At 41.0% G+C, this 27,243-nt stretch overlaps 1 protein-coding gene across 2 annotated transcripts in view; it reads left to right on the forward strand.

Moving 5' to 3' along the window:
• LOC106593885 (lysyl oxidase homolog 3B) overlaps positions 1-27,243 on the forward strand; it is a 106,295-nt gene that overhangs the window by 28,562 nt on the left and 50,490 nt on the right. For both annotated transcript variants that reach the window (XM_045704320.2, XM_045704305.2), the window contains exons 2-3: positions 6,638-6,971; positions 7,784-7,947. In XM_045704320.2, coding sequence (XP_045560276.2) covers positions 6,647-6,971; positions 7,784-7,947 — 489 coding nt within the window. In that variant the 5' untranslated portion in view covers positions 6,638-6,646. The remainder of the gene's footprint in view (positions 1-6,637; positions 6,972-7,783; positions 7,948-27,243) is intronic.

Consider the following 27,243-nt stretch of genomic DNA (forward strand, 5'->3'; position numbering starts at 1 on the left):
GCATTGATAAGGGGAGAGAGCCATGGATTAGTGATGGAGGGGGTCCAGGTCAGGTCAGGCATTGATAAGGGGAGAGAGCCATGGATTAGTGATGGAGGGGGTCCAGGTCAGGCATTGATAAGGGGAGAGAGCCATGGATTAGTGATGGAGGGGGGGTCCAGGTCAGGTCAGGCATTGATAAGGGGAGAGAGTCATGGATTAGTGATGGAGGGGGGGTCCGGCAGGTCAGGCATTGATAAGGGGAGAGAGTCATGGATTAGTGATGGAGGGGGGGTCCAGGTCAGGCAGTGATAAGGGGAGAGAGCCATGGATTAGTGATGGAGGGGGGGTCCAGGTCAGGCATTGATAAGGAGAGAGAGCCATGGATTAGTGATGGAGGGGGGGTCCAGGTCAGGCATTGATAAGGGGAGAGAGCCATGGATTAGTGATGGAGGGGGGGTCCAGGTCAGGCATTGATAAGGGGAGAGAGTCATGGATTAGTGATGGAGGGGGGGTCCAGGTCAGGCATTGATAAGGGGAGAGAGCCATGGATTAGTGATGGAGGGGGGTCCAGGTCAGGCATTGATAAGGGGAGAGAGCCATGGATTAGTGATGGAGGGGGGGTCCAGGTCAGGCATTGATAAGGGGAGAGAGTCATGGATTAGTGATGGAGGGGGTCCAGGTCAGGCATTGATAAGGGGAGAGAGTCATGGATTAGTGATGGAGGGGGGGTCCAGGTCAGGTCAGGCATTGATAAGGGGAGAGAGTCATGGATTAGTGATGGAGGGGGGGTCCAGGTCAGGTCAGGCATTGATAAGGGGAGAGAGCCATGGATTAGTGATGGAGGGGGGGTCCAGGTCAGGCATTGATAAGGGGAGAGAGCCATGGATTAGTGATGGAGGGGGGGTCCAGGTCAGGCATTGATAAGGGGAGAGAGCCATGGATTAGTGATGGAGGGGGGGTCCAGGTCAGGCATTGATAAGGGGAGAGAACCATGGATTAGTGATGGAGGGGGTCCAGGTCAGGTCAGGCATTGATAAGGGGAGAGAGCCATGGATTAGTGATGGAGGGGGGGTCCAGGTCAGGCATTGATAAGGGGAGAGAGCCATGGATTAGTGATGGAGGGGGGGTCCAGGTCAGGTCAGGCATTGATAAGGGGAGAGAGCCATGGATTAGTGATGGAGGGGGGGTCCAGGTCAGGCATTGATAAGGGGAGAGAGCCATGGATTAGTGATGGAGGGGGGGTCCAGGTCAGGCATTGATAAGGGGAGAGAGTCATGGATTAGTGATGGAGGGGGGGTCCAGGTCAGGTCAGGCATTGATAAGGGGAGAGAGCCATGGATTAGTGATGGAGGGGGTCCAGGTCAGGCATTGATAAGGGGAGAGAGCCATGGATTAGTGATGGAGGGGGTCCAGGTCAGGCATTGATAAGGGGAGAGAGCCATGGATTAGTGATGGAGGGGGGGTCCAGGTCAGGCATTGATAAGGGGAGAGAGCCATGGATTAGTGATGGAGGGGGGGTCCAAGTCAGGCATTGATAAGGGGAGAGAGCCATGGATTAATGATGGAGGGGGGGTCCAAGTCAGGCATTGATAAGGGGAGAGAGTCATGGATTAGTGATGGAGGGGGTCCAGGTCAGGTCAGGCATTGATAAGGGGAGAGAACCATGGATTAGTGATGGAGGGGGTCCAGGTCAGGCATTGATAAGGGGAGAGAGCCATGGATTAGTGATGGAGGGGGTCCAGGTCAGGTCAGGCATTGATAAGGGGAGAGAGCCATGGATTAGTGATGGAGGGGGGGTCCAGGTCAGGCATTGATAAGGGGAGAGAGCCATGGATTAGTGATGGAGGGGGGGTCCAGGTCAGGCATTGATAAGGGGAGAGAGCCATGGATTAGTGATGGAGGGGGGGTCCAGGTCAGGTCAGGCATTGATAAGGGGAGAGAGCCATGGATTAGTGATGGAGGGGGGGTCCAGGTCAGGCATTGATAAGGGGAGAGAGCCATGGATTAGTGATGGAGGGGGGGTCCAGGTCAGGCATTGATAAGGGGAGAGAGTCATGGATTAGTGATGGAGGGGGGTCCAGGTCAGGTCAGGCATTGATAAGGGGAGAGAGCCATGGATTAGTGATGGAGGGGGTCCAGGTCAGGCATTGATAAGGGGAGAGAGCCATGGATTAGTGATGGAGGGGGTCCAGGTCAGGCATTGATAAGGGGAGAGAGTCATGGATTAGTGATGGAGGGGGGGTCCAGGTCAGGTCAGGCATTGATAAGGGGAGAGAGCCATGGATTAGTGATGGAGGGGGGGTCCAGGTCAGGCATTGATAAGGGGAGAGAGCCATGGATTAGTGATGGAGGGGGGGTCCAGGTCAGGCATTGATAAGGGGAGAGAGCCATGGATTAGTGATGGAGGGGGGGTCCAGGTCAGGCATTGATAAGGGGAGAGAGCCATGGATTAGTGATGGAGGGGGGGTCCAGGTCAGGCATTGATAAGGGGAGAGAGCCATGGATTAGTGATGGAGGGGGGGTCCAGGTCAGGCATTGATAAGGGGAGAGAGTCATGGATTAGTGATGGAGGGGGGGTCCAGGTCAGGCATTGATAAGGGGAGAGAGTCATGGATTAGTGATGGAGGGGGGGTCCAGGTCAGGCATTGATAAGGGGAGAGAGCCATGGATTAGTGATGGAGGGGGGGTCCAGGTCAGGTCAGGCATTGATAAGGGGAGAGAGCCATGGATTAGTGATGGAGGGGGTCCAGGTCAGGCATTGATAAGGGGAGAGAGCCATGGATTAGTGATGGAGGGGGGGTCCAGGTCAGGTCAGGCATTGATAAGGGGAGAGAGCCATGGATTAGTGATGGAGGGGGGGTCCAGGTCAGGTCAGGCATTGATAAGGGGAGAGAGTCATGGATTAGTGATGGAGGGGGGTCCAGGTCAGGCATTGATAAGGGGAGAGAGCCATGGATTAGTGATGGAGGGGGTCCAGGTCAGGCATTGATAAGGGGAGAGAACCATGGATTAGTGATGGAGGGGGGGTCCAGGTCAGGTCAGGCATTGATAAGGGGAGAGAGTCATGGATTAGTGATGGAGGGGGGGTCCAGGTCAGGCATTGATAAGGGGAGAGAGTCATGGATTAGTGATGGAGGGGGGGTCCAGGTCAGGCATTTATAAGGGGAGAGAGTCATGGATTAGTGATGGAGGGGGGGTCCAGGTCAGGTCAGGCATTGATAAGGGGAGAGAACCATGGATTAGTGATGGAGGGGGTCCAGGTCAGGTCAGGCATTGATAAGGGGAGAGAGCCATGGATTAGTGATGGAGGGGGTCCAGGTCAGGCATTGATAAGGGGAGAGAGCCATGGATTAGTGATGGAGGGGGTCCAGGTCAGGCATTGATAAGGGGAGAGAGCCATGGATTAGTGATGGAGGGGGGGTCCAGGTCAGGCATTGATAAGGGGAGAGAGTCATGGATTAGTGATGGAGGGGGGGTCCAGGTCAGGCATTGATAAGGGGAGAGAGCCATGGATTAGTGATGGAGGGGGGGTCCACGTCAGGTCAGGCATTGATAAGGGGAGAGAGCCATGGATTAGTGATGGAGGGGGGGTCCAGGTCAGGCATTGATAAGGGGAGAGAGCCATGGATTAGTGATGGAGGGGGGGTCCAGGTCAGGCATTGATAAGGGGAGAGAGTCATGGATTAGTGATGGAGGGGGGGTCCAGGTCAGGCATTGATAAGGGGAGAGAGCCATGGATTAGTGATGGAGGGGGGGTCCACGTCAGGTCAGGCAGTGATAAGGGGAGAGAGCCCTGGATTAGTGATGGAGGGGGGGTCCAGGTCAGGCATTGATAAGGGGAGAGAGCCATGGATTAGTGATGGAGGGGGGGTCCAGGTCAGGCATTGATAAGGAGAGAGAGCCATGGATTAGTGATGGAGGGGGGTCCAGGTCAGGCATTGATAAGGGGAGAGAGCCATGGATTAGTGATGGAGGGGGTCCAGGTCAGGCATTGATAAGGGGAGAGAGCCATGGATTAGTGATGGAGGGGGGGTCCAGGTCAGGTCAGGCATTGATAAGGGGAGAGAGCCATGGATTAGTGATGGAGGGGGGGTCCAGGTCAGGCATTGATAAGGGGAGAGAGCCATGGATTAGTGATGGAGGGGGTCCAGGTCAGGTTACGGGAGAAAGAAAAGTTTATGATCCGTATCACTTAGTTTCCTGCCTAACAGTAAAGATAGAATGTTTGTACAGATGTGTAGGAGGAGACTCAGCCTAGGAGGAAGGGTTAAATATCAGTGCTTGTGTGAAAATGTTTCTCTTAATGCAGCTGTTTTGATCCTCTGGAAAGAATTAAACTTGTTTAAGTTTTCGTAATATCCGGTGAGTTTTATACTCTGAAAATTAGAACCTAACATAACGCGCCGGGTTGTGACAAAAACTCATTATTATGTTTAATAAATGTAGTGTGTGTGTGGCAGGCTTACAATGATGGCAAAAAAACAATATTTGAGAGTGCGCTGACCCTGGTGCTAGAGGGGGTACAGCTGGAGGTTGAATGTTTGAAGGGGTACGGGACTATAAAAAGTTTGGGAACCACTGCTCTAGGGCATCGGTGTCTAAATGGAATTTGTATTTGTGGTCCAGGCGACTGGACCTTTTTTGGAACACCATTATTTTTGACTTACTGAGATTTACTGTCAGGGCCCAGGTCTGTACAATCTGTACAGAAGATCTAAGTGCTGCTGTAGGCCCTCCTTGGTTGGGGACAGAAGCACCGCCGGGTACTACAGACCAATGTTTCCTAAAAAAAAAAAATGTAGGCACTGAGCAAATTTCAGGTCTGCTGAGCGCAAACTTGAACAAATTCTGTGTCTTCTTGTGCGCGTTTACTGTGAACACTGAGGCTGTACCTGCTTTAAGTTACAGTTTTACTTTGAACACTGAGGCTGATACCTGCTTTAAGTTACAGTTTTACTGTGAACACTGAGGCTGTACCCGCTTTAAGTTACAGTTTTACTGTGAACACTGAGGCTGTACCCGCTTTAAGTTACAGTTTTACTGTGAACACTGAGGCTGTACCTGCTTTAAGTTACAGTTTTACTGTTAACACTGAGGCTTTATTTATGGAAGAAATAATTTTTTTTATTCCTTTACTCAGTGTGGGGTGTCCCATCGTTCCAATCTTGAGACCGGTTGTAACATGTTTTTCCCCCCAGACCTATTGACCTCTCCTGTCCCTCCCAGGGACCTATTGACCTCTCCTGTCCCTCCCAGGGGACCTATTGACCTCTCCTGTCCCTCCCAGGGGACCTATTGACCTCTTCTGTCCCTCCCAGGGGACCTATTGACCTCTCCTGCCTCTCCCAGGGGACCTATTGACCTCTCCTGTCCCTCCCAGGGGACCTATTGACCTCTCCTGTCCCTCCCAGGGGACCTATTGACCTCTCCTGCCCCTCCCAGGGGACCTATTGACCTCTCCTGTCCCTCCCAGGGGACCTATTGACCTCTCCTGCCCCTCCCAGGGGAGCTATTGACCTCTCCTGTCCCTCCCAGGGGACCTATTGACCTCTCCTGTCCCTCCCAGGGGACCTATTGACCTCTCCTGTCCCTCCCAGGGGACCTATTGACCTCTCCTGTCCCTCCCAGGGGACCTATTGACCTCTCCTGTCCCTCCCAGGGGACCTATTGACCTCTCCTGTCCCTCCCAGGGGACCTATTGACCTCTCCTGTCCCTCCCAGGGGACCTATTGACCTCTCCTGCCTCTCCCAGGGGACCTATTGACCTCTCCTGTCCCTCCCAGGGGACCTATTGACCTCTCCTGTCCCTCCCAGGGGACCTATTGACCTCTCCTGTCCCTCCCAGGGGACCTATTGACCTCTCCTGTCCCTCCCAGGGGACCTATTGACCTCTCCTGTCCCTCCCAGGGGACCTATTGACCTCTCCTGCCTCTCCCAGGGGACCTATTGACCTCTCCTGTCCCTCCCAGGGGACCTATTGACCTCTCCTGTCCCTCCCAGGGGACCTATTGACCTCTCCTGTCCCTCCCAGGGGACCTATTGACCTCTCCTGCCCCTCCCAGGGGACCTATTGACCTCTCCTGTCCCTCCCAGGGGACCTATTGACCTCTCCTGTCCCTCCCAGGGGACCTATTGACCTCTCCTGTCCCTCCCAGGGGACCTATTGACCTCTCCTGTCCCTCCCAGGGGACCTATTGACCTCTCCTGTCCCTCCCAGGGACCTATTGACCTCTCCTGTCCCTCCCAGGGGACCTATTGACCTCTCCTGCCCCTCCCAGGGGACCTATTGACCTCTCCTGTCCCTCCCAGGGGACCTATTGACCTCTCCTGTCCCTCCCAGGGGACCTATTGACCTCTCCTGTCCCTCCCAGGGGACCTATTGACCTCTCCTGCCCCTCCCAGGGGACCTATTGACCTCTCCTGTCCCTCCCAGGGGACCTATTGACCTCTCCTGTCCCTCCCAGGGGACCTATTGACCTCTCCTGTCCCTCCCAGGGGACCTATTGACCTCTCCTGTCCCCCCCAGGGGACCTATTGACCTCTCCTGTCCCTGCCAGGGGACCTATTGACCTCTCCTGTCCCTCCCAGGGGACCTATTGACCTCTCCTGTCCCTCCCAGGGGACCTATTGACCTCTCCTGTCCCTGCCCCTACAGGTCGGAAAGATGAAGACCTCAAGATGGTGGCAGCAATGTTCAGTCATCAGCTTCCTGTTAGCTGTGTGGCTTCCTGCCTGGATCATGGCCCAGACAACGCCCCCTACCCAGGGCACCACCTCCCCCAAACCCCAGAACGACCGGCTGCAGTTTCGTCTGGTGGGGTACCCCCGGAAGCACAACGAGGGGCGCATCGAGGTCTTCTACAAGGGAGAGTGGGGGACCATCTGTGACGACGACTTCTCTCTGTCCAACGCCAACGTCCTCTGTCGCCAGCTGGGCTTCGTCTCCGCTACGGGGTGGACACATAGTGCCAAGTACGGCAAGGGACTAGGTGAGGGACCTACTGCAAAATGGCATTTATTATTATGTTCTGTTTATATATTATTATTTAATATGTTCTGATTATATATTATTATTATATAATATGTTCTGTTTATATATTATTATTTAATATGTTCTGATTATATATTATTATTATATAATATGTTCTGTTTATATATTATTATTTAATATGTTCTGTTTATATATTATTATTTAATATGTTCTGATTATATATTATTATTTAATATGTTCTGATTATATATTATTATTTAATATGTTCTGATTATATATTATTATTATATAATATGTTCTGATTATATATTATTATTTAATATGTTCTGTTTATATATTATTATTTAATATGTTCTGTTTATATATTATTATTTAATATGTTCTGTTTATATGTTATTATTTAATATGTTCTGATTATACATTATTATTTATGTTCTATGTCAGAGCATGGCGTCATGTTGAAGACGTTTTAAACGTTTCCTGTTGAAAAGTGATGAAGAGTAAAAAAAAAGTGTTTTCCGCAAGTGTTTTTTTTAGACAACTGCAAACTTGAAGGAGCAGGGCATTCAAGGTGTTGGTCTGATGGAAACTCCTTGATGTCGCCAGCCTCCATCTTGCTTGAGGAACAATAGAGAACTAACGAGGAAGCCCCTCCCCCACCCACTTGTGCCATGTCATGAGGATACCTGGACCACCTATTGAGATGTACCTTTAGTTCAGTATATCAGGTGTTAAATCAGGTGAAAAGGAGAGTGGAGCGCCACTGTACAGTGGTTACGACTAGTGACTGTCTGTCTACTCTCTATGCAGGGAAGATCTGGCTGGATAATGTTCAGTGTAACGGAGGGGAGAAGAGCATTGAGCTGTGTAAATCTCGAGGTTGGGGCAACAGTGACTGCACACACGATGAGGACGCTGGAGTCGTCTGCAAGGACGAGAGGCTTCCTGGTTTTGTCGACTCCAACATCATCGACGTAAGGCACTAATTGTATTGTCATGCGCAGAAGGTGGGTTGGGGTGAATCCCAGTCAATTCGGGAAGTACATTGAAACCCTAATTCTATTCAATGCTTTTGAATTAGGAACATTTTGAATTGGAATTGCTTTATCCATAGGTCTCTGGTCAAAAGTAGTGCACTATATAGGGATTAGGATGCTATTTGGGATGTTTCCAGTGACTAGGCCTACTGATTAATATAACACTGTGTTCTTGGTGGACTAATATGAGCCTATAAGTAGACTGATATAGTAAACATTTAACACCCGAGCACAGCTCCACATGTAACTGGGAGAGACATATACAGTGAGGGGGGGAAAAGTATTTGATCCCCTGCTGATTTTGACAAAGAAATGATCAGTCTATAATTTTAATAGTAGGTTTATTTGAACAGTGAGAGACAGAATAACAACAACAAAAATCCAGAAAAACGCATGTCAAAAATTGTATAAAATTATTTGCATTTTAATGAGGGAAATAAGTATTTGACCCCCTCTGCAAAACATGACTTAGTACTTGGTGGCAAAACCCTTGTTGGCAATCACAGAGGTCAGACTTTATAGATTACTATGGTAACCAGAGACATACTGACAGACATATAGATTACTATGGTAACCAGAGACATACTGACAGACATATAGATTACTATGGTAACCAGAGACATACTGACAGACATATAGATTACTATGGTAACCAGAGACATACTGACAGACATATAGATTACTATGGTAACCAGAGACATACTGACAGACATATAGATTACTATGATAACCAGAGACATACTGACAGACATGTAGATTACTATGGTAACCAGAGATAAACTTCCTGCTGCTCCACATCTATATCTGCTTCCCAAATGGCACCCCATTCCCTATGTCAGGGTTCATAGACTCTACATAGGGTACAGTCTGTCAGTGTTCATAGACTCTACATAGGGTACAGTCTGGCATGGTTCATAGACTCTACATAGGGTACAGTCTGTCAGTGTTCATAGACTCTACATAGGGTACAGTCTGGCATGGTTCATAGACTCTACATAGGGTACAGTCTGTCAGGGATCATGGACTCTACATAGGGTACAGTCTGGCAGGGTTCATAGACTACATAGGGTACAGTCTGTCAGGGATCATAGACTCTACATAGGGTACAGTCTGGCATGGTTCATAGACTCTACATAGGGTACAGTCTGGCATGGTTCATAGACTCTACATAGGGTACAGTCTGGCAGGGTTCATAGACTCTACATAGGGTACAGTCTGGCAGGGTTCATAGACTCTACATAGGGTACAGTCTGGCATGGTTCATAGACTCTACATAGGGTACAGTCTGGCATGGTTCATAGACTCTACATAGGGTACAGTCTGGCAGGGTTCATAGACTCTACATAGGGTACAGTCTGGCAGGGTTCATAGACTCTACATAGGGTACAGTCTGGCATGGTTCATAGACTCTACATAGGGTACAGTCTGTCAGGGTTCATTGACTACATAGGGTACAGTCTGTCAGGGATCATGGACTCTACATAGGGTACAGTCTGTCAGGGTTCATAGACTACATAGGGTACAGTCTGTCAGGGTTCATAGACTACATAGGGTACAGTCTGTCAGGGTTCATAGACTACATAGGGTACAGTCTGTCAGGGTTCATAGACTACATAGGGTACAGTCTGAACATGACAGGGACTAGGCCTGTAGGATTATACAACATTCAGTCTGCTGTCTGTCTGTAGTAAACACTACATTACATACTATAGTAAATAGTACATGCTACAGTACATTTATTTATTTAACTAGGCAAGTCAGTTAAGAACACATTTTTATTTACAATGACGGCTTACCCCGGGCAAACCCTAACCCAGACGATGCTGGGCCAATTGGGAGTCCCATAGGGCGATGCACAATCACGGACGGTTGTGACACAGCCTGGAATCGAACCAGGGTCTGTAGTGACACCTCTTGCACTGAGATGCATTACCTTAGACCGCTGCTCCACTCGGGAGCACATAAATGCTACAGTACATACTACTGTTCCTAGTCGGCTGGAGAGGCTTGTGTTCCTGGAGAGATAACCTCCTGAAGGTTTTAACTCTGACCCTGTTCCTGGAGAGATAACCTCCTGGAGGTTTTAACTCCAACCCTGTTCCTGGAGAGATACCCTCCTGTAGGTTTTAACTCCAACCCTGTTCCTGGAGAGATACCCTCCTGAAGGTTTTAACTCCAACCCTGTTCCTGGAGAGATACCCTCCTGTAGGTTTTAACTCCAACCCTGTTCCTGGAGAGATACCCTCCTGTAGGTTTTAACTCCAACCCTGTTCCTGGAGAGATACCCCTCCTGTAGGTTTACACTCCAACCCTGTTCCTGGAGAGATACCCCTCCTGTAGGTTTTCAATAGATTAGGGTTGGAGAGCCCTATACTACAGTTTACAATTACACTCTCATAGACCGTTCACTATGTTATAACATGGCCGTGTCATAAGCTAACCGCTAGTGAGTGATTGTCCAACACACATAGGTGCCAGACTACTAGCCTTTTCCCGTTTCCTTTTTCCTCTCTCCCTCCCCCTGATTGGACGGTCAGAGCTCTCTAAACAAGAGCTTTCATAAGGGTTGAAGTTTATGTTTTCTTTTACACCGAATCCCTCCCCTTCCTCCTTACCTCCAGCCCCTCTCCTTCCTCCTGCTCCTCCAGCTCCTCTCCTTCCTCCTGCTCCTCCAGCTCCTCCAGCTCCTCCCCTTCCTCCTGCACCTCCAGCTCCTCCCCTTCCGCCTGCTCCTCCCCTTCCTCCTGCTCCTCCAGCTCCTCCCCTTCCTCCTTACCTCCAGCCCCTCTCCTTCCTCCTGCTCCTCCAGCTCCTCTCCTTCCTCCTGCTCCTCCAGCTCCTCCCCTTCCTCCAGCTCCTCCCCTTCCTCCTGCACCTCCAGCTCCTCCCCTTCCGCCTGCTCCTCCCCTTCCTCCTGCTCCTCCAGCTCCTCCCCTTCCTCCTGCTCCTCCCCTTCCTCCTGCTCCTCCAGCTCCTCCCCTTCCTCCTGCTCCTCCCCTTCCTCCTGCTCCTCCAGCTCCTCCCCTTCCTCCTGCTCCTCCAGCTCCTCCCCTTCCTCCTGCTCTTCCAGCTCCTCCCCTTCCTCCTGCTCCTCCAGCTCCTCCGCTTCCTCCTGCTCCTCCAGCTCCTCCCCTTCCTCCTGCTCCTCCAGCTCCTCCCCTTCCTCCTGCTCCAATTTGGCGAACAGACATTAAACCAGGATTTCAGCCTTCTCCTCTTCCACCCACTCACTCTGATCTGAGTCAAAGCAACACAGCCTGGGATTGAAGAGCCCAGTCAAAACCAGTTACTATTACTGCCTTCAATAACGACCAGTTACTATTACTGCCTTTAGTCAACCAGTTACTATTACTGCCTTCAATAACGACCAGTTACTATTACTGCCTTCAATAACGACCAGTTACTATTACTGCCTTTAATAACGACCAGTTACTATTACTGCCTTTAGTCGACCAGTTACTATTACTGCCTTTAGTCAACCAGTTACTATTACTGCCTTTAGTCAACCAGTTACTATTACTGCCTTTAATAACGACCAGTTACTATTACTGCCTTTAGTCAACCAGTTACTATTACTGCCTTTAATAACGACCAGTTACTATTACTGCCTTCAATAACGACCAGTTACTATTACTGCCTTTAATAACAACCAGTTACTATTACTGCCTTTAATAACGACCAGTTACTATTACTGCCTTTAGTCAACCAGTTACTATTACTGCCTTTATTCAACCAGTTACTATTACTGACTTTAATAACAACCAGTTACTATTACTGCCTTTATTCAACCAGTTACTATTACTGACTTTAATAACAACCAGTTACTATTACTGCCTTTAGTCAACCAGTTACTATTACTGCCTTTAGTCAACCAGTTACTATTACTGCCTTCAATAACGACCAGTTACTATTACTGTCTTTAGTCAACCAGTTACTATTACTGCCTTTAGTCAGCCAGTTACTATTACTGCCTTTAGTCAACCAGTTACTATTACTGCCTTTAGTCAACCAGTTACTATTACTGCCTTTAATAACAACCAGTTACTATTACTGCTTTAATAACAACCAGTTACTATTACTGCCTTTAGTCAACCAGTTACTATTACTGCCTTTAGTCAACCAGTTACTATTACTGCCTTTAATAACAACCAGTTACTATTACTGCCTTTAATAACAACCAGTTACTATTACTGTCTTTAGTCAACCAGTTACTATTACTGCCTTTAATAACAACCAGTTACTATTACTGCCTTTAGTCAACCAGTTACTATTACTGCCTTTATTAACAACCAGTTACTATTACTGCCTTTAATAACAACCAGTTACTATTACTGCCTTTAATAACAACCAGTTACTATTACTGTCTTTAATAACAACCAGTTACTATTACTGCCTTTAGTCAACCAGTTACTATTACTGCCTTTAATAACAACCAGTTACTATTACTGCCTTTAGTCAACCAGTTACTATTACTGCCTTTAATAACAACCAGTTACTATTACTGCCTTTAGTCAATCAGTTACTATTACTGCCTTTAATAACAACCAGTTACTATTACTGCCTTTAGTCAACCAGTTACTATTACTGCCTTTAGTCAACCAGTTACTATTACTGCCTTTAATAACAACCAGTTACTATTACTGCCTTTAATAACAACCAGTTACTATTACTGCCTTTAATAACAACCAGTTACTATTACTGTCTTTAATAACAACCAGTTACTATGACTGCCTTTAGTCAACCAGTTACTATGACTGCCTTTAGTCAACCAGTTACTATTACTGCCTTTAGTCAACCAGTTACTATTACTGCCTTTAGTCAACCAGTTACTATTACTGCCTTTAGTCAACCAGTTACTATTACTGCCTTTAGTCAACCAGTTACTATTACTGCCTTCAATAACGACCAGTTACTATTACTGCCTTTAATAACAACCAGTTACTATTACTGCCTTTAATAACAACCAGTTACTATTACTGCCTTTAATAACAACCAGTTACTATTACTGCCTTTAATAACGACCAGTTACTATTACTGCCTTTAGTCAACCAGTTACTATTACTGCCTTTAGTCAACCAGTTACTATTACTGCCTTTAATAACAACCAGTTACTATTACTGCCTTTAGTCAACCAGTTACTATTACTGCCTTCAATAACTACCAGTTACTATTACTGCCTTTAGTCAACCAGTTACTATTACTGCCTTTAATAACGACCAGTTACTATTACTGCCTTTAGTCAACCAGTTACTATTACTGCCTTTAGTCAACCAGTTACTATTACTGCCTTTAATAACAACCAGTTACTATTACTGCCTTTAATAACAACCAGTTACTATTACTGCCTTTAGTCAACCAGTTACTATTACTGCCTTCAATAACGACCAGTTACTATTACTGCCTTCAATAACGACCAGTTACTATTACTGCCTTTAGTCAACCAGTTACTATTACTGCCTTCAATAACGACCAGTTACTATTACTGCCTTCAATAACGACCAGTTACTATTACTGCCTTTAATAACAACCAGTTACTATTACTGCCTTAAGTCAACCAGTTACTATTACTGCCTTTAATAACAACCAGTTACTATTACTGCCTTTAATAACGACCAGTTACTATTACTGCCTTTAGTCAACCAGTTACTATTACTGCCTTTATTCAACCAGTTACTATTACTGACTTTAATAACAACCAGTTACTATTACTGCCTTTATTCAACCAGTTACTATTACTGACTTTAATAACAACCAGTTACTATTACTGCCTTTAGTCAACCAGTTACTATTACTGCCTTTAGTCAACCAGTTACTATTACTGCCTTCAATAACGACCAGTTACTATTACTGTCTTTAGTCAACCAGTTACTATTACTGCCTTTAGTCAGCCAGTTACTATTACTGCCTTTAGTCAACCAGTTACTATTACTGCCTTTAGTCAACCAGTTACTATTACTGCCTTTAATAACAACCAGTTACTATTACTGCCTTTAATAACAACCAGTTACTATTACTGCCTTTAGTCAACCAGTTACTATTACTGCCTTTAGTCAACCAGTTACTATTACTGCCTTTAATAACAACCAGTTACTATTACTGCCTTTAATAACAACCAGTTACTATTACTGTCTTTAGTCAACCAGTTACTATTACTGCCTTTAATAACAACTAGTTACTATTACTGCCTTTAATAACAACCAGTTACTATTACTGCCTTTAATAACAACCAGTTACTATTACTGCCTTTAGTCAACCAGTTACTATTACTGCCTTTATTAACAACCAGTTACTATTACTGCCTTTAATAACAACCAGTTACTATTACTGCCTTTAATAACAACCAGTTACTATTACTGTCTTTAATAACAACCAGTTACTATTACTGCCTTTAGTCAACCAGTTACTATTACTGCCTTTAATAACAACCAGTTACTATTACTGCCTTTAGTCAACCAGTTACTATTACTGCCTTTAATAACAACCAGTTACTATTACTGCCTTTAGTCAATCAGTTACTATTACTGCCTTTAATAACAACCAGTTACTATTACTGCCTTTAGTCAACCAGTTACTATTACTGCCTTTAGTCAACCAGTTACTATTACTGCCTTTAATAACAACCAGTTACTATTACTGCCTTTAATAACAACCAGTTACTATTACTGCCTTTAATAACAACCAGTTACTATTACTGTCTTTAATAACAACCAGTTACTATGACTGCCTTTAGTCAACCAGTTACTATGACTGCCTTTAGTCAACCAGTTACTATTACTGCCTTTAGTCAACCAGTTACTATTACTGCCTTTAGTCAACCAGTTACTATTACTGCCTTTAGTCAACCAGTTACTATTACTGCCTTCAATAACGACCAGTTACTATTACTGCCTTTAATAACAACCAGTTACTATTACTGCCTTTAATAACAACCAGTTACTATTACTGCCTTTAATAACAACCAGTTACTATTACTGCCTTTAATAACGACCAGTTACTATTACTGCCTTTAGTCAACCAGTTACTATTACTGCCTTTAGTCAACCAGTTACTATTACTGCCTTTAATAACAACCAGTTACTATTACTGCCTTTAGTCAACCAGTTACTATTACTGCCTTCAATAACTACCAGTTACTATTACTGCCTTTAGTCAACCAGTTACTATTACTGCCTTTAATAACGACCAGTTACTATTACTGCCTTTAGTCAACCAGTTACTATTACTGCCTTTAGTCAACCAGTTACTATTACTGCCTTTAATAACAACCAGTTACTATTACTGCCTTTAATAACAACCAGTTACTATTACTGCCTTTAGTCAACCAGTTACTATTACTGCCTTCAATAACGACCAGTTACTATTACTGCCTTCAATAACGACCAGTTACTATTACTGCCTTTAGTCAACCAGTTACTATTACTGCCTTCAATAACGACCAGTTACTATTACTGCCTTCAATAACGACCAGTTACTATTACTGCCTTTAATAACAACCAGTTACTATTACTGCCTTAAGTCAACCAGTTACTATTACTGCCTTTAGTCAACCAGTTACTATTACTGCCTTTAGTCGACCAGTTACTATTACTGCCTTAAGTCAACCAGTTACTATTACTGCCTTAAGTCAACCAGTTACTATTACTGCCTTTAGTCAACCAGTTACTATTACTGCCTTTAGTCGACCAGTTACTATTACTGCCATTAGTCAACCAGTTACTATTACTGCCTTTAATAACAACTAGTTACTATTACTGCCTTTAATAACAACCAGTTACTATTACTACCTTTAATAACAACCAGTTACTATTACTGCCTTTAATAACAACCAGTTACTATTACTGCCTTTAATAACAACCAGTTACTATTACTGCCTTTAGTCAACCAGTTACTATTACTGCCTTTAATAACAACCAGTTACTATTACTGCCTTTAATAACAACCAGTTACTATTACTGCCTTTAATAACAACCAGTTACTATTACTGCTTTTAATAACAACCAGTTACTATTACTGCCTTTAGTCAACCAGTTACTATTACTGCCTTTAGTCAACCAGTTACTATTACTGCCTTTAGTCAACCAGTTACTATTACTGCCTTTAATAACAACTAGTTACTATTACTGCCTTTAGTCAACCAGTTACTATTACTGCCTTTAATAACAACCAGTTACTATTACTGCCTTTAGTCGACCAGTTACTATTACTGCCTTTAATAACAACCAGTTACTATTACTGCCTTTAGTCGACCAGTTACTATTACTGCCTTTAATAACAACCAGTTACTATTACTGCCTTTAATAACAACCAGTTACTATTACTGTCTTTAATAACAACCAGTTACTATTACTGCCTTTAGTCAACCAGTTACTATTACTGCCTTTAATAACAACCAGTTACTATTACTGCCTTTAGTCAACCAGTTACTATTACTGCCTTTAATAACAACCAGTTACTATTACTGCCTTTAGTCAATCAGTTACTATTACTGCCTTTAATAACAACCAGTTACTATTACTGCCTTTAGTCAACCAGTTACTATTACTGCCTTTAGTCAACCAGTTACTATTACTGCCTTTAATAACAACCAGTTACTATTACTGCCTTTAATAACAACCAGTTACTATTACTGCCTTTAATAACAACCAGTTACTATTACTGCCTTTAATAACAACCAGTTACTATGACTGCCTTTAGTCAACCAGTTACTATGACTGCCTTTAGTCAACCAGTTACTATTACTGCCTTTAGTCAACCAGTTACTATTACTGCCTTTAGTCAACCAGTTACTATTACTGCCTTTAGTCAACCAGTTACTATTACTGCCTTTAGTCAACCAGTTACTATTACTGCCTTCAATAACGACCAGTTACTATTACTGCCTTTAATAACAACCAGTTACTATTACTGCCTTTAATAACAACCAGTTACTATTACTGCCTTTAATAACAACCAGTTACTATTACTGCCTTTAATAACGACCAGTTACTATTACTGCCTTTAGTCAACCAGTTACTATTACTGCCTTTAGTCAACCAGTTACTATTACTGCCTTTAATAACAACCAGTTACTATTACTGCCTTTAGTCAACCAGTTACTATTACTGCCTTCAATAACTACCAGTTACTATTACTGCCTTTAGTCAACCAGTTACTATTACTGCCTTCAATAACGACCAGTTACTATTACTGCCTTTAGTCAACCAGTTACTATTACTGCCTTTAGTCAACCAGTTACTATTACTGCCTTTAATAACAACCAGTTACTATTACTGCCTTTAATAACAACCAGTTACTATTACTGCCTTTAGTCAACCAGTTACTATTACTGCCTTCAATAACGACCAGTTACTATTACTGCCTTCAATAACGACCAGTTACTATTACTGCCTTTAGTCAACCAGTTACTATTACTGCCTTCAATAACGACCAGTTACTATTACTGCCTTCAATAACGACCAGTTACTATTACTGCCTTTAATAACAACCAGTTACTATTACTGCCTTAAGTCAACCAGTTACTATTACTGCCTCTAGTCAACCAGTTACTATTACTGCCTTTAGTCGACCAGTTACTATTACTGCCATTAGTCAACCAGTTACTATTACTGCCTTTAATAACAACTAGTTACTATTACTGCCTTTAATAACAACCAGTTACTATTACTACCTTTAATAACAACCAGTTACTATTACTGCCTTTAATAACAACCAGTTACTATTACTGCCTTTAATAACAACCAGTTACTATTACTGCCTTTAGTCAACCAGTTACTATTACTGCCTTTAATAACAACCAGTTACTATTACTGCCTTTAATAACAACCAGTTACTATTACTGCCTTTAATAACAACCAGTTACTATTACTGCTTTTAATAACAACCAGTTACTATTACTGCCTTTAGTCAACCAGTTACTATTACTGCCTTTAGTCAACCAGTTACTATTACTGCCTTTAGTCAACCAGTTACTATTACTGCCTTTAATAACAACTAGTTACTATTACTGGCTTTAGTCAACCAGTTACTATTACTGCCTTTAATAACAACCAGTTACTATTTCTGCCTTTAATAACAACCAGTTACTATTACTGCCTTTAATAACAACCAGTTACTATTACTGCCTTTAGTCGACCAGTTACTATTACTGCCTTTAATAACAACCAGTTACTATTACTGCCTTTAATAACAACCAGTTACTATTACTGCCTTTAGTCAACCAGTTACTATTACTGCCTTTAATAACAACCCGTTACTATTACTGCCTTTAATACAACCAGTTACTATTACTGCCTTTAGTCAACCAGTTACTATTACTGTCTTTAATAACAACCAGTTACTATTACTGCCTTCAATAACGACCAGTTACTATTACTGCCTTTAGTCAACCAGTTACTATTACTGCCTTTAATAACAACTAGTTACTATTACTGCCTTTAGTCAACCAGTTACTATTACTGCCTTTAATAACAACCAGTTACTATTACTGCCTTTAATAACAACCAGTTACTATTACTGCCTTTAGTCAACCAGTTACTATTACTGCCTTTAATAACAACCAGTTACTATTACTGCCTTTAATAACAACCAGTTACTATTACTGCCTTTAATAACAACCAGTTACTATTACTGCCTTTAGTCGACCAGTTACTATTACTGCCTTTAGTCAACCAGTTACTATTACTGCCTTTAATAACAACCAGTTACTATTACTGCCTTTAATAACAACCAGTTACTATTACTGACTTTAGTCGACCAGTTACTATTACTGCCTTTAGTCAACCAGTTACTATTACTGTCTTTAATAACAACCAGTTACTATTACTGCCTTCAATAACGACCAGTTACTATTACTGCCTTTAGTCAACCAGTTACTATTACTGCCTTTAATAACAACTAGTTACTATTACTGCCTTTAGTCAACCAGTTACTATTACTGCCTTTAATAACAACCAGTTACTATTACTGCCTTTAATAACAACCAGTTACTATTACTGCCTTTAGTCAACCAGTTACTATTACTGCCTTTAATAACAACTAGTTACTATTACTGCCTTTAATAACAACCAGTTACTATTACTGCCTTTAATAACAACCAGTTACTATTACTGCCTTTAGTCGACCAGTTACTATTACTGCCTTTAGTCAACCAGTTACTATTACTGCCTTTAATAACAACCAGTTACTATTACTGCCTTTAATAACAACCAGTTACTATTACTGCCTTTAGTCAACCAGTTACTATTACTGCCTTTAGTCAACCAGTTACTATTACTGCCTTTAATAACAACCAGTTACTATTACTGCCTTTAATAACAACCAGTTACTATTACTGTCTTTAATAACAACCAGTTACTATTACTGCCTTTAGTCAACCAGTTACTATTACTGCCTTTAATAACAACCAGTTACTATTACTGCCTTTAGTCAACCAGTTACTATTACTGCCTTTAATAACAACCAGTTACTATTACTGCCTTTAGTCAATCAGTTACTATTACTGCCTTTAATAACAACCAGTTACTATTACTGCCTTTAGTCAACCAGTTACTATTACTGCCTTTAGTCAACCAGTTACTATTACTGCCTTTAATAACAACCAGTTACTATTACTGCCTTTAATAACAACCAGTTACTATTACTGCCTTTAATAACAACCAGTTACTATTACTGCCTTTAATAACAACCAGTTACTATGACTGCCTTTAGTCAACCAGTTACTATGACTGCCTTTAGTCAACCAGTTACTATTACTGCCTTTAGTCAACCAGTTACTATTACTGCCTTTAGTCAACCAGTTACTATTACTGCCTTTAGTCAACCAGTTACTATTACTGCCTTTAGTCAACCAGTTACTATTACTGCCTTCAATAACGACCAGTTACTATTACTGCCTTTAATAACAACCAGTTACTATTACTGCCTTTAATAACAACCAGTTACTATTACTGCCTTTAATAACAACCAGTTACTATTACTGCCTTTAATAACGACCAGTTACTATTACTGCCTTTAGTCAACCAGTTACTATTACTGCCTTTAGTCAACCAGTTACTATTACTGCCTTTAATAACAACCAGTTACTATTACTGCCTTTAGTCAACCAGTTACTATTACTGCCTTCAATAACTACCAGTTACTATTACTGCCTTTAGTCAACCAGTTACTATTACTGCCTTCAATAACGACCAGTTACTATTACTGCCTTTAGTCAACCAGTTACTATTACTGCCTTTAGTCAACCAGTTACTATTACTGCCTTTAATAACAACCAGTTACTATTACTGCCTTTAATAACAACCAGTTACTATTACTGCCTTTAGTCAACCAGTTACTATTACTGCCTTCAATAACGACCAGTTACTATTACTGCCTTCAATAACGACCAGTTACTATTACTGCCTTTAGTCAACCAGTTACTATTACTGCCTTCAATAACGACCAGTTACTATTACTGCCTTCAATAACAACCAGTTACTATTACTGCCTTTAGTCAACCAGTTACTATTACTGCCTTTAATAACAACCAGTTACTATTACTGCCTTTAATAACAACCAGTTACTATTACTTCCTTTAATAACAACCAGTTACTATTACTGCCTTTAGTCGACCAGTTACTATTACTGCCATTAGTCAACCAGTTACTATTACTGCCTTTAATAACAACTAGTTACTATTACTGCCTTTAATAACAACCAGTTACTATTACTACCTTTAATAACAACCAGTTACTATTACTGCCTTTAATAACAACCAGTTACTATTACTGCCTTTAATAACAACCAGTTACTATTACTGTCTTTAGTCAACCAGTTACTATTACTGCCTTTAATAACAACCAGTTACTATTACTGCCTTTAATAACAACCAGTTACTATTACTGCCTTTAATAACAACCAGTTACTATTACTGCTTTTAATAACAACCAGTTACTATTACTGCCTTTAGTCAACCAGTTACTATTACTGCCTTTAGTCAACCAGTTACTATTACTGCCTTTAGTCAACCAGTTACTATTACTGCCTTTAATAACAACCAGTTACTATTACTGCCTTTAGTCAACCAGTTACTATTACTGCCTTCAATAACGACCAGTTACTATTACTGCCTTCAATAACGACCAGTTACTATTACTGCCTTTAGTCAACCAGTTACTATTACTGCCTTCAATAACGACCAGTTACTATTACTGCCTTCAATAACGACCAGTTACTATTACTGCCTTTAATAACAACCAGTTACTATTACTGCCTTAAGTCAACCAGTTACTATTACTGCCTTTAATAACAACCAGTTACTATTACTGCCTTTAATAACGACCAGTTACTATTACTGCCTTTAGTCAACCAGTTACTATTACTGCCTTTATTCAACCAGTTACTATTACTGACTTTAATAACAACCAGTTACTATTACTGCCTTTATTCAACCAGTTACTATTACTGACTTTAATAACAACCAGTTACTATTACTGCCTTTAGTCAACCAGTTACTATTACTGCCTTTAGTCAACCAGTTACTATTACTGCCTTCAATAACGACCAGTTACTATTACTGTCTTTAGTCAACCAGTTACTATTACTGCCTTTAGTCAGCCAGTTACTATTACTGCCTTTAGTCAACCAGTTACTATTACTGCCTTTAGTCAACCAGTTACTATTACTGCCTTTAATAACAACCAGTTACTATTACTGCCTTTAATAACAACCAGTTACTATTACTGCCTTTAGTCAACCAGTTACTATTACTGCCTTTAGTCAACCAGTTACTATTACTGCCTTTAATAACAACCAGTTACTATTACTGCCTTTAATAACAACCAGTTACTATTACTGTCTTTAGTCAACCAGTTACTATTACTGCCTTTAATAACAACCAGTTACTATTACTGCCTTTAGTCAACCAGTTACTATTACTGCCTTTATTAACAACCAGTTACTATTACTGCCTTTAATAACAACCAGTTACTATTACTGCCTTTAATAACAACCAGTTACTATTACTGTCTTTAATAACAACCAGTTACTATTACTGCCTTTAGTCAACCAGTTACTATTACTGCCTTTAATAACAACCAGTTACTATTACTGCCTTTAGTCAACCAGTTACTATTACTGCCTTTAATAACAACCAGTTACTATTACTGCCTTTAGTCAATCAGTTACTATTACTGCCTTTAATAACAACCAGTTACTATTACTGCCTTTAGTCAACCAGTTACTATTACTGCCTTTAGTCAACCAGTTACTATTACTGCCTTTAATAACAACCAGTTACTATTACTGCCTTTAATAACAACCAGTTACTATTACTGCCTTTAATAACAACCAGTTACTATTACTGCCTTTAATAACAACCAGTTACTATGACTGCCTTTAGTCAACCAGTTACTATGACTGCCTTTAGTCAACCAGTTACTATTACTGCCTTTAGTCAACCAGTTACTATTACTGCCTTTAGTCAACCAGTTACTATTACTGCCTTTAGTCAACCAGTTACTATTACTGCCTTTAGTCAACCAGTTACTATTACTGCCTTCAATAACGACCAGTTACTATTACTGCCTTTAATAACAACCAGTTACTATTACTGCCTTTAATAACAACCAGTTACTATTACTGCCTTTAATAACAACCAGTTACTATTACTGCCTTTAATAACGACCAGTTACTATTACTGCCTTTAGTCAACCAGTTACTATTACTGCCTTTAGTCAACCAGTTACTATTACTGCCTTTAATAACAACCAGTTACTATTACTGCCTTTAGTCAACCAGTTACTATTACTGCCTTCAATAACTACCAGTTACTATTACTGCCTTTAGTCAACCAGTTACTATTACTGCCTTTAATAACGACCAGTTACTATTACTGCCTTTAGTCAACCAGTTACTATTACTGCCTTTAGTCAACCAGTTACTATTACTGCCTTTAATAACAACCAGTTACTATTACTGCCTTTAATAACAACCAGTTACTATTACTGCCTTTAGTCAACCAGTTACTATTACTGCCTTCTAATAACTAACCAGTTACTATTACTGCCTTTAGTCAAGCCAGTTACTATTACTGCCTTCTAATAACGAACCAGTTACTATTACTGCCTTTAGATAACAACCAGTTACTATTACTGCCTTTAGTCAACCAGTTACTATTACTGCCTTTCAGATAACGAACCAGTTACTATTACTGCCTTTAATAACAACCAGTTACTATTACTGCCTTTAGTCAACCAGTTACTATTACTGCCTTTAATAACAACCAGTTACTATTACTGCCTTTAATAACAACCAGTTACTATTACTGCCTTTAATAACAACCAGTTACTATTACTGCCTTTAATAACAACCAGTTACTATTACTGCCTTTAGTCAACCAGTTACTATTACTGCCTTTAATAACAACCAGTTACTATTACTGCCTTTAATAACAACCAGTTACTATTACTGCCTTAAGTCAACCAGTTACTATTACTGCCTTTAGTCAACCAGTTACTATTACTGCCTTTAGTCAACCAGTTACTATTACTGCCTTTAGTCAACCAGTTACTATTACTGCCTTTAATAACAACCAGTTACTATTACTGCCTTTAATAACAACCAGTTACTATTACTGCCTTTAATAACAACCAGTTACTATTACTGCCTTTAGTCAACCAGTTACTATTACTGCCTTTAATAACAACCAGTTACTATTACTGCCTTTAGTCAACCAGTTACTATTACTGCCTTTAATAACAACCAGTTACTATTACTGCCTTTAGTCAACCAGTTACTATTACTGCCTTTAGTCAACCAGTTACTATTACTGCCTTTAATAACAACCAGTTACTATTACTGCCTTTAATAACAACCAGTTACTATTACTGCCTTTAATAACAACCAGTTACTATTACTGCCTTTAATAACAACCAGTTACTATGACTGCCTTTAGTCAACCAGTTACTATGACTGCCTTTAGTCAACCAGTTACTATTACTGCCTTTAGTCAACCAGTTACTATTACTGCCTTTAGTCAACCAGTTACTATTACTGCCTTTAGTCAACCAGTTACTATTACTGCCTTTAGTCAACCAGTTACTATTACTGCCTTTAATAACGACCAGTTACTATTACTGCCTTTAATAACAACCAGTTACTATTACTGCCTTTAATAACAACCAGTTACTATTACTGCCTTTAATAACAACCAGTTACTATTACTGCCTTTAGTCAACCAGTTACTATTACTGCCTTTAATAACAACCAGTTACTATTACTGCCTTTAATAACAACCAGTTACTATTACTGCCTTTAATAACAACCAGTTACTATTACTGCCTTTAATAACGACCAGTTACTATTACTGCCTTTAGTCAACCAGTTACTATTACTGCCTTTAGTCAACCAGTTACTATTACTGCCTTTAATCAACCAGTTACTATTACTGCCTTTAATCAACCAGTTACTATTACTGCCTTCAATAACTACCAGTTACTATTACTGCCTTTAGTCAACCAGTTACTATTACTGCCTTCAATAACGACCAGTTACTATTACTGCCTTTAGTCAACCAGTTACTATTACTGCCTTTAGTCAACCAGTTACTATTACTGCCTTTAATAACAACCAGTTACTATTACTGCCTTTAATAACAACCAGTTACTATTACTGCCTTTAATAACAACCAGTTACTATTACTGCCTTTAATAACGACCAGTTACTATTACTGCCTTTAATAACAACCAGTTACTATTACTGCCTTTAGTCGACCAGTTACTATTACTGCCTTTAATAACAACCAGTTACTATTACTGCCTTTAGTCGACCAGTTACTATTACTGCCTTTAGTCAACCAGTTACTATTACTGCCTTTAATAACAACCAGTTACTATTACTGCCTTTAATAACAACCAGTTACTATTACTGACTTTAATAACGACCAGTTACTATTACTGCCTTTAATAACAACCAGTTACTATTACTGCCTTTAGTCGACCAGTTACTATTACTGCCTTTAATAACAACCAGTTACTATTACTGCCTTTAATAACGACCAGTTACTATTACTGCCTTTAATAACAACCAGTTACTATTACTGCCTTTAATAACAACCAGTTACTATTACTGCCTTTAATAACAACCAGTTACTATTACTGCCTTTAGTCAACCAGTTACTATCACTGCCTTTAGTCAACCAGTTACTATTACTGCCTTTAGTCAACCAGTTACTATTACTGTCTTTAATAACAACCAGTTACTATTACTGCCTTCAATAACGACCAGTTACTATTACTGCCTTTAGTCAACCAGTTACTATTACTGCCTTTAATAACAACTAGTTACTATTACTGCCTTTAGTCAACCAGTTACTATTACTGCCTTTAATAACAACCAGTTACTATTACTGCCTTTAATAACAACCAGTTACTATTACTGCCTTTAGTCAACCAGTTACTATTACTGCCTTTAATAACAACTAGTTACTATTACTGCCTTTAATAACAACCAGTTACTATTACTGCCTTTAATAACAACCAGTTACTATTACTGCCTTTAGTCGACCATTTACTATTACTGCCTTTAGTCAACCAGTTACTATTACTGCCTTTAATAACAACCAGTTACTATTACTGCCTTTAATAACAACCAGTTACTATTACTGCCTTTAGTCGACCAGTTACTATTACTGCCTTTAGTCAACCAGTTACTATTACTGCCTTTAATAACAACCAGTTACTATTACTGCCTTTAATAACAACCAGTTACTATTACTGACTTTAATAACGACCAGTTACTATTACTGCCTTTAATAACAACCAGTTACTATTACTGCCTTTAGTCGACCAGTTACTATTACTGCCTTTAATAACAACCAGTTACTATTACTGCCTTTAATAACAACCAGTTACTATTACTGCCTTTAGTCAACCAGTTACTATTACTGCCTTTAATAACGACCAGTTACTATTACTGCCTTTAGTCAACCAGTTACTATTACTGCCTTTAATAACGACCAGTTACTATTACTGCCTTTAGTCGACCAGTTACTATTACTGCCTTTAATAACAACCAGTTACTATTACTGCCTTTAATAACAACCAGTTACTATTACTGCCTTTAGTCAACCAGTTACTATTACTGCCTTTAATAACGACCAGTTACTATTACTGCCTTTAGTCAACCAGTTACTATTACTGCCTTTAATAACAACCAGTTACTATTACTGCCTTTAATAACAACCAGTTACTATTACTGCCTTTAGTCAACCAGTTACTATCACTGCCTTTAGTCAACCAGTTACTATTACTGCCTTTAGTCAACCAGTTACTATTACTGCCTTTAATAACAACCAGTTACTATTACTGCCTTTAATAACAACCAGTTACTATTACTGCCTTTAGTCAACCGTTACTATTACTGCCTTCAATAACAACCAGTTACTATTACTGCCTTTAATAACGACCAGTTACTATTACTGCCTTTAATAACGACCAGTTACTATTACTGCCTTTAGTCAACCAGTTACTATTACTGCCTTTAGTCAACCAGTTACTATTACTGTCTTTATTCAACCAGTTACTATTACTGCCTTTAATAACAACCAGTTACTATTACTGCCTTCAATAACGACCAGTTACTATTACTGCCTTTAGTCAACCAGTTACTATTACTGCCTTTAGTCAACCAGTTACTATTACTGCCTTTAGTCAACCAGTTACTATTACTGCCTTTAATAACAACCAGTTACTATTACTGCCTTTAATAACAACCAGTTACTATTACTGCCTTTAATAACAGCCAGTTACTATTACTGCCTTTAGTCAACCAGTTACTATTACTGCCTTTAGTCAACCAGTTAATATTACTGCCTTTAATAACAACCAGTTACTATTACTGCCTTTAATAACAACCAGTTACTATTACTGCCTTTAATAACAACCAGTTACTATTACTGCCTTTAGTCAACCAGTTACTATTACTGCCTTTAATAACAACCAGTTACTATTACTGCCTTTAATAACAACCAGTTACTATTACTACCTTTAATAACAACCAGGTACTATTACTGCCTTTAATAACAACCAGTTACTATTACTGCCTTTAGTCAACCAGTTACTATTACTGCCTTTAATAACAACCAGTTACTATTACTGCCTTTAGTCAACCAGTTACTATTACTGCCTTTAATAACAACCAGTTACTATTACTGCCTTTAGTCATGACTAGTGACTTTTGTTGTATCTGTAGGGCATA

This window comes from Salmo salar, chromosome 01, assembly GCF_965601325.2.
Source record: "Salmo salar chromosome 01, fSalSal1, whole genome shotgun sequence".
Classification (NCBI taxonomy): domain Eukaryota; kingdom Metazoa; phylum Chordata; class Actinopteri; order Salmoniformes; family Salmonidae; genus Salmo; species Salmo salar.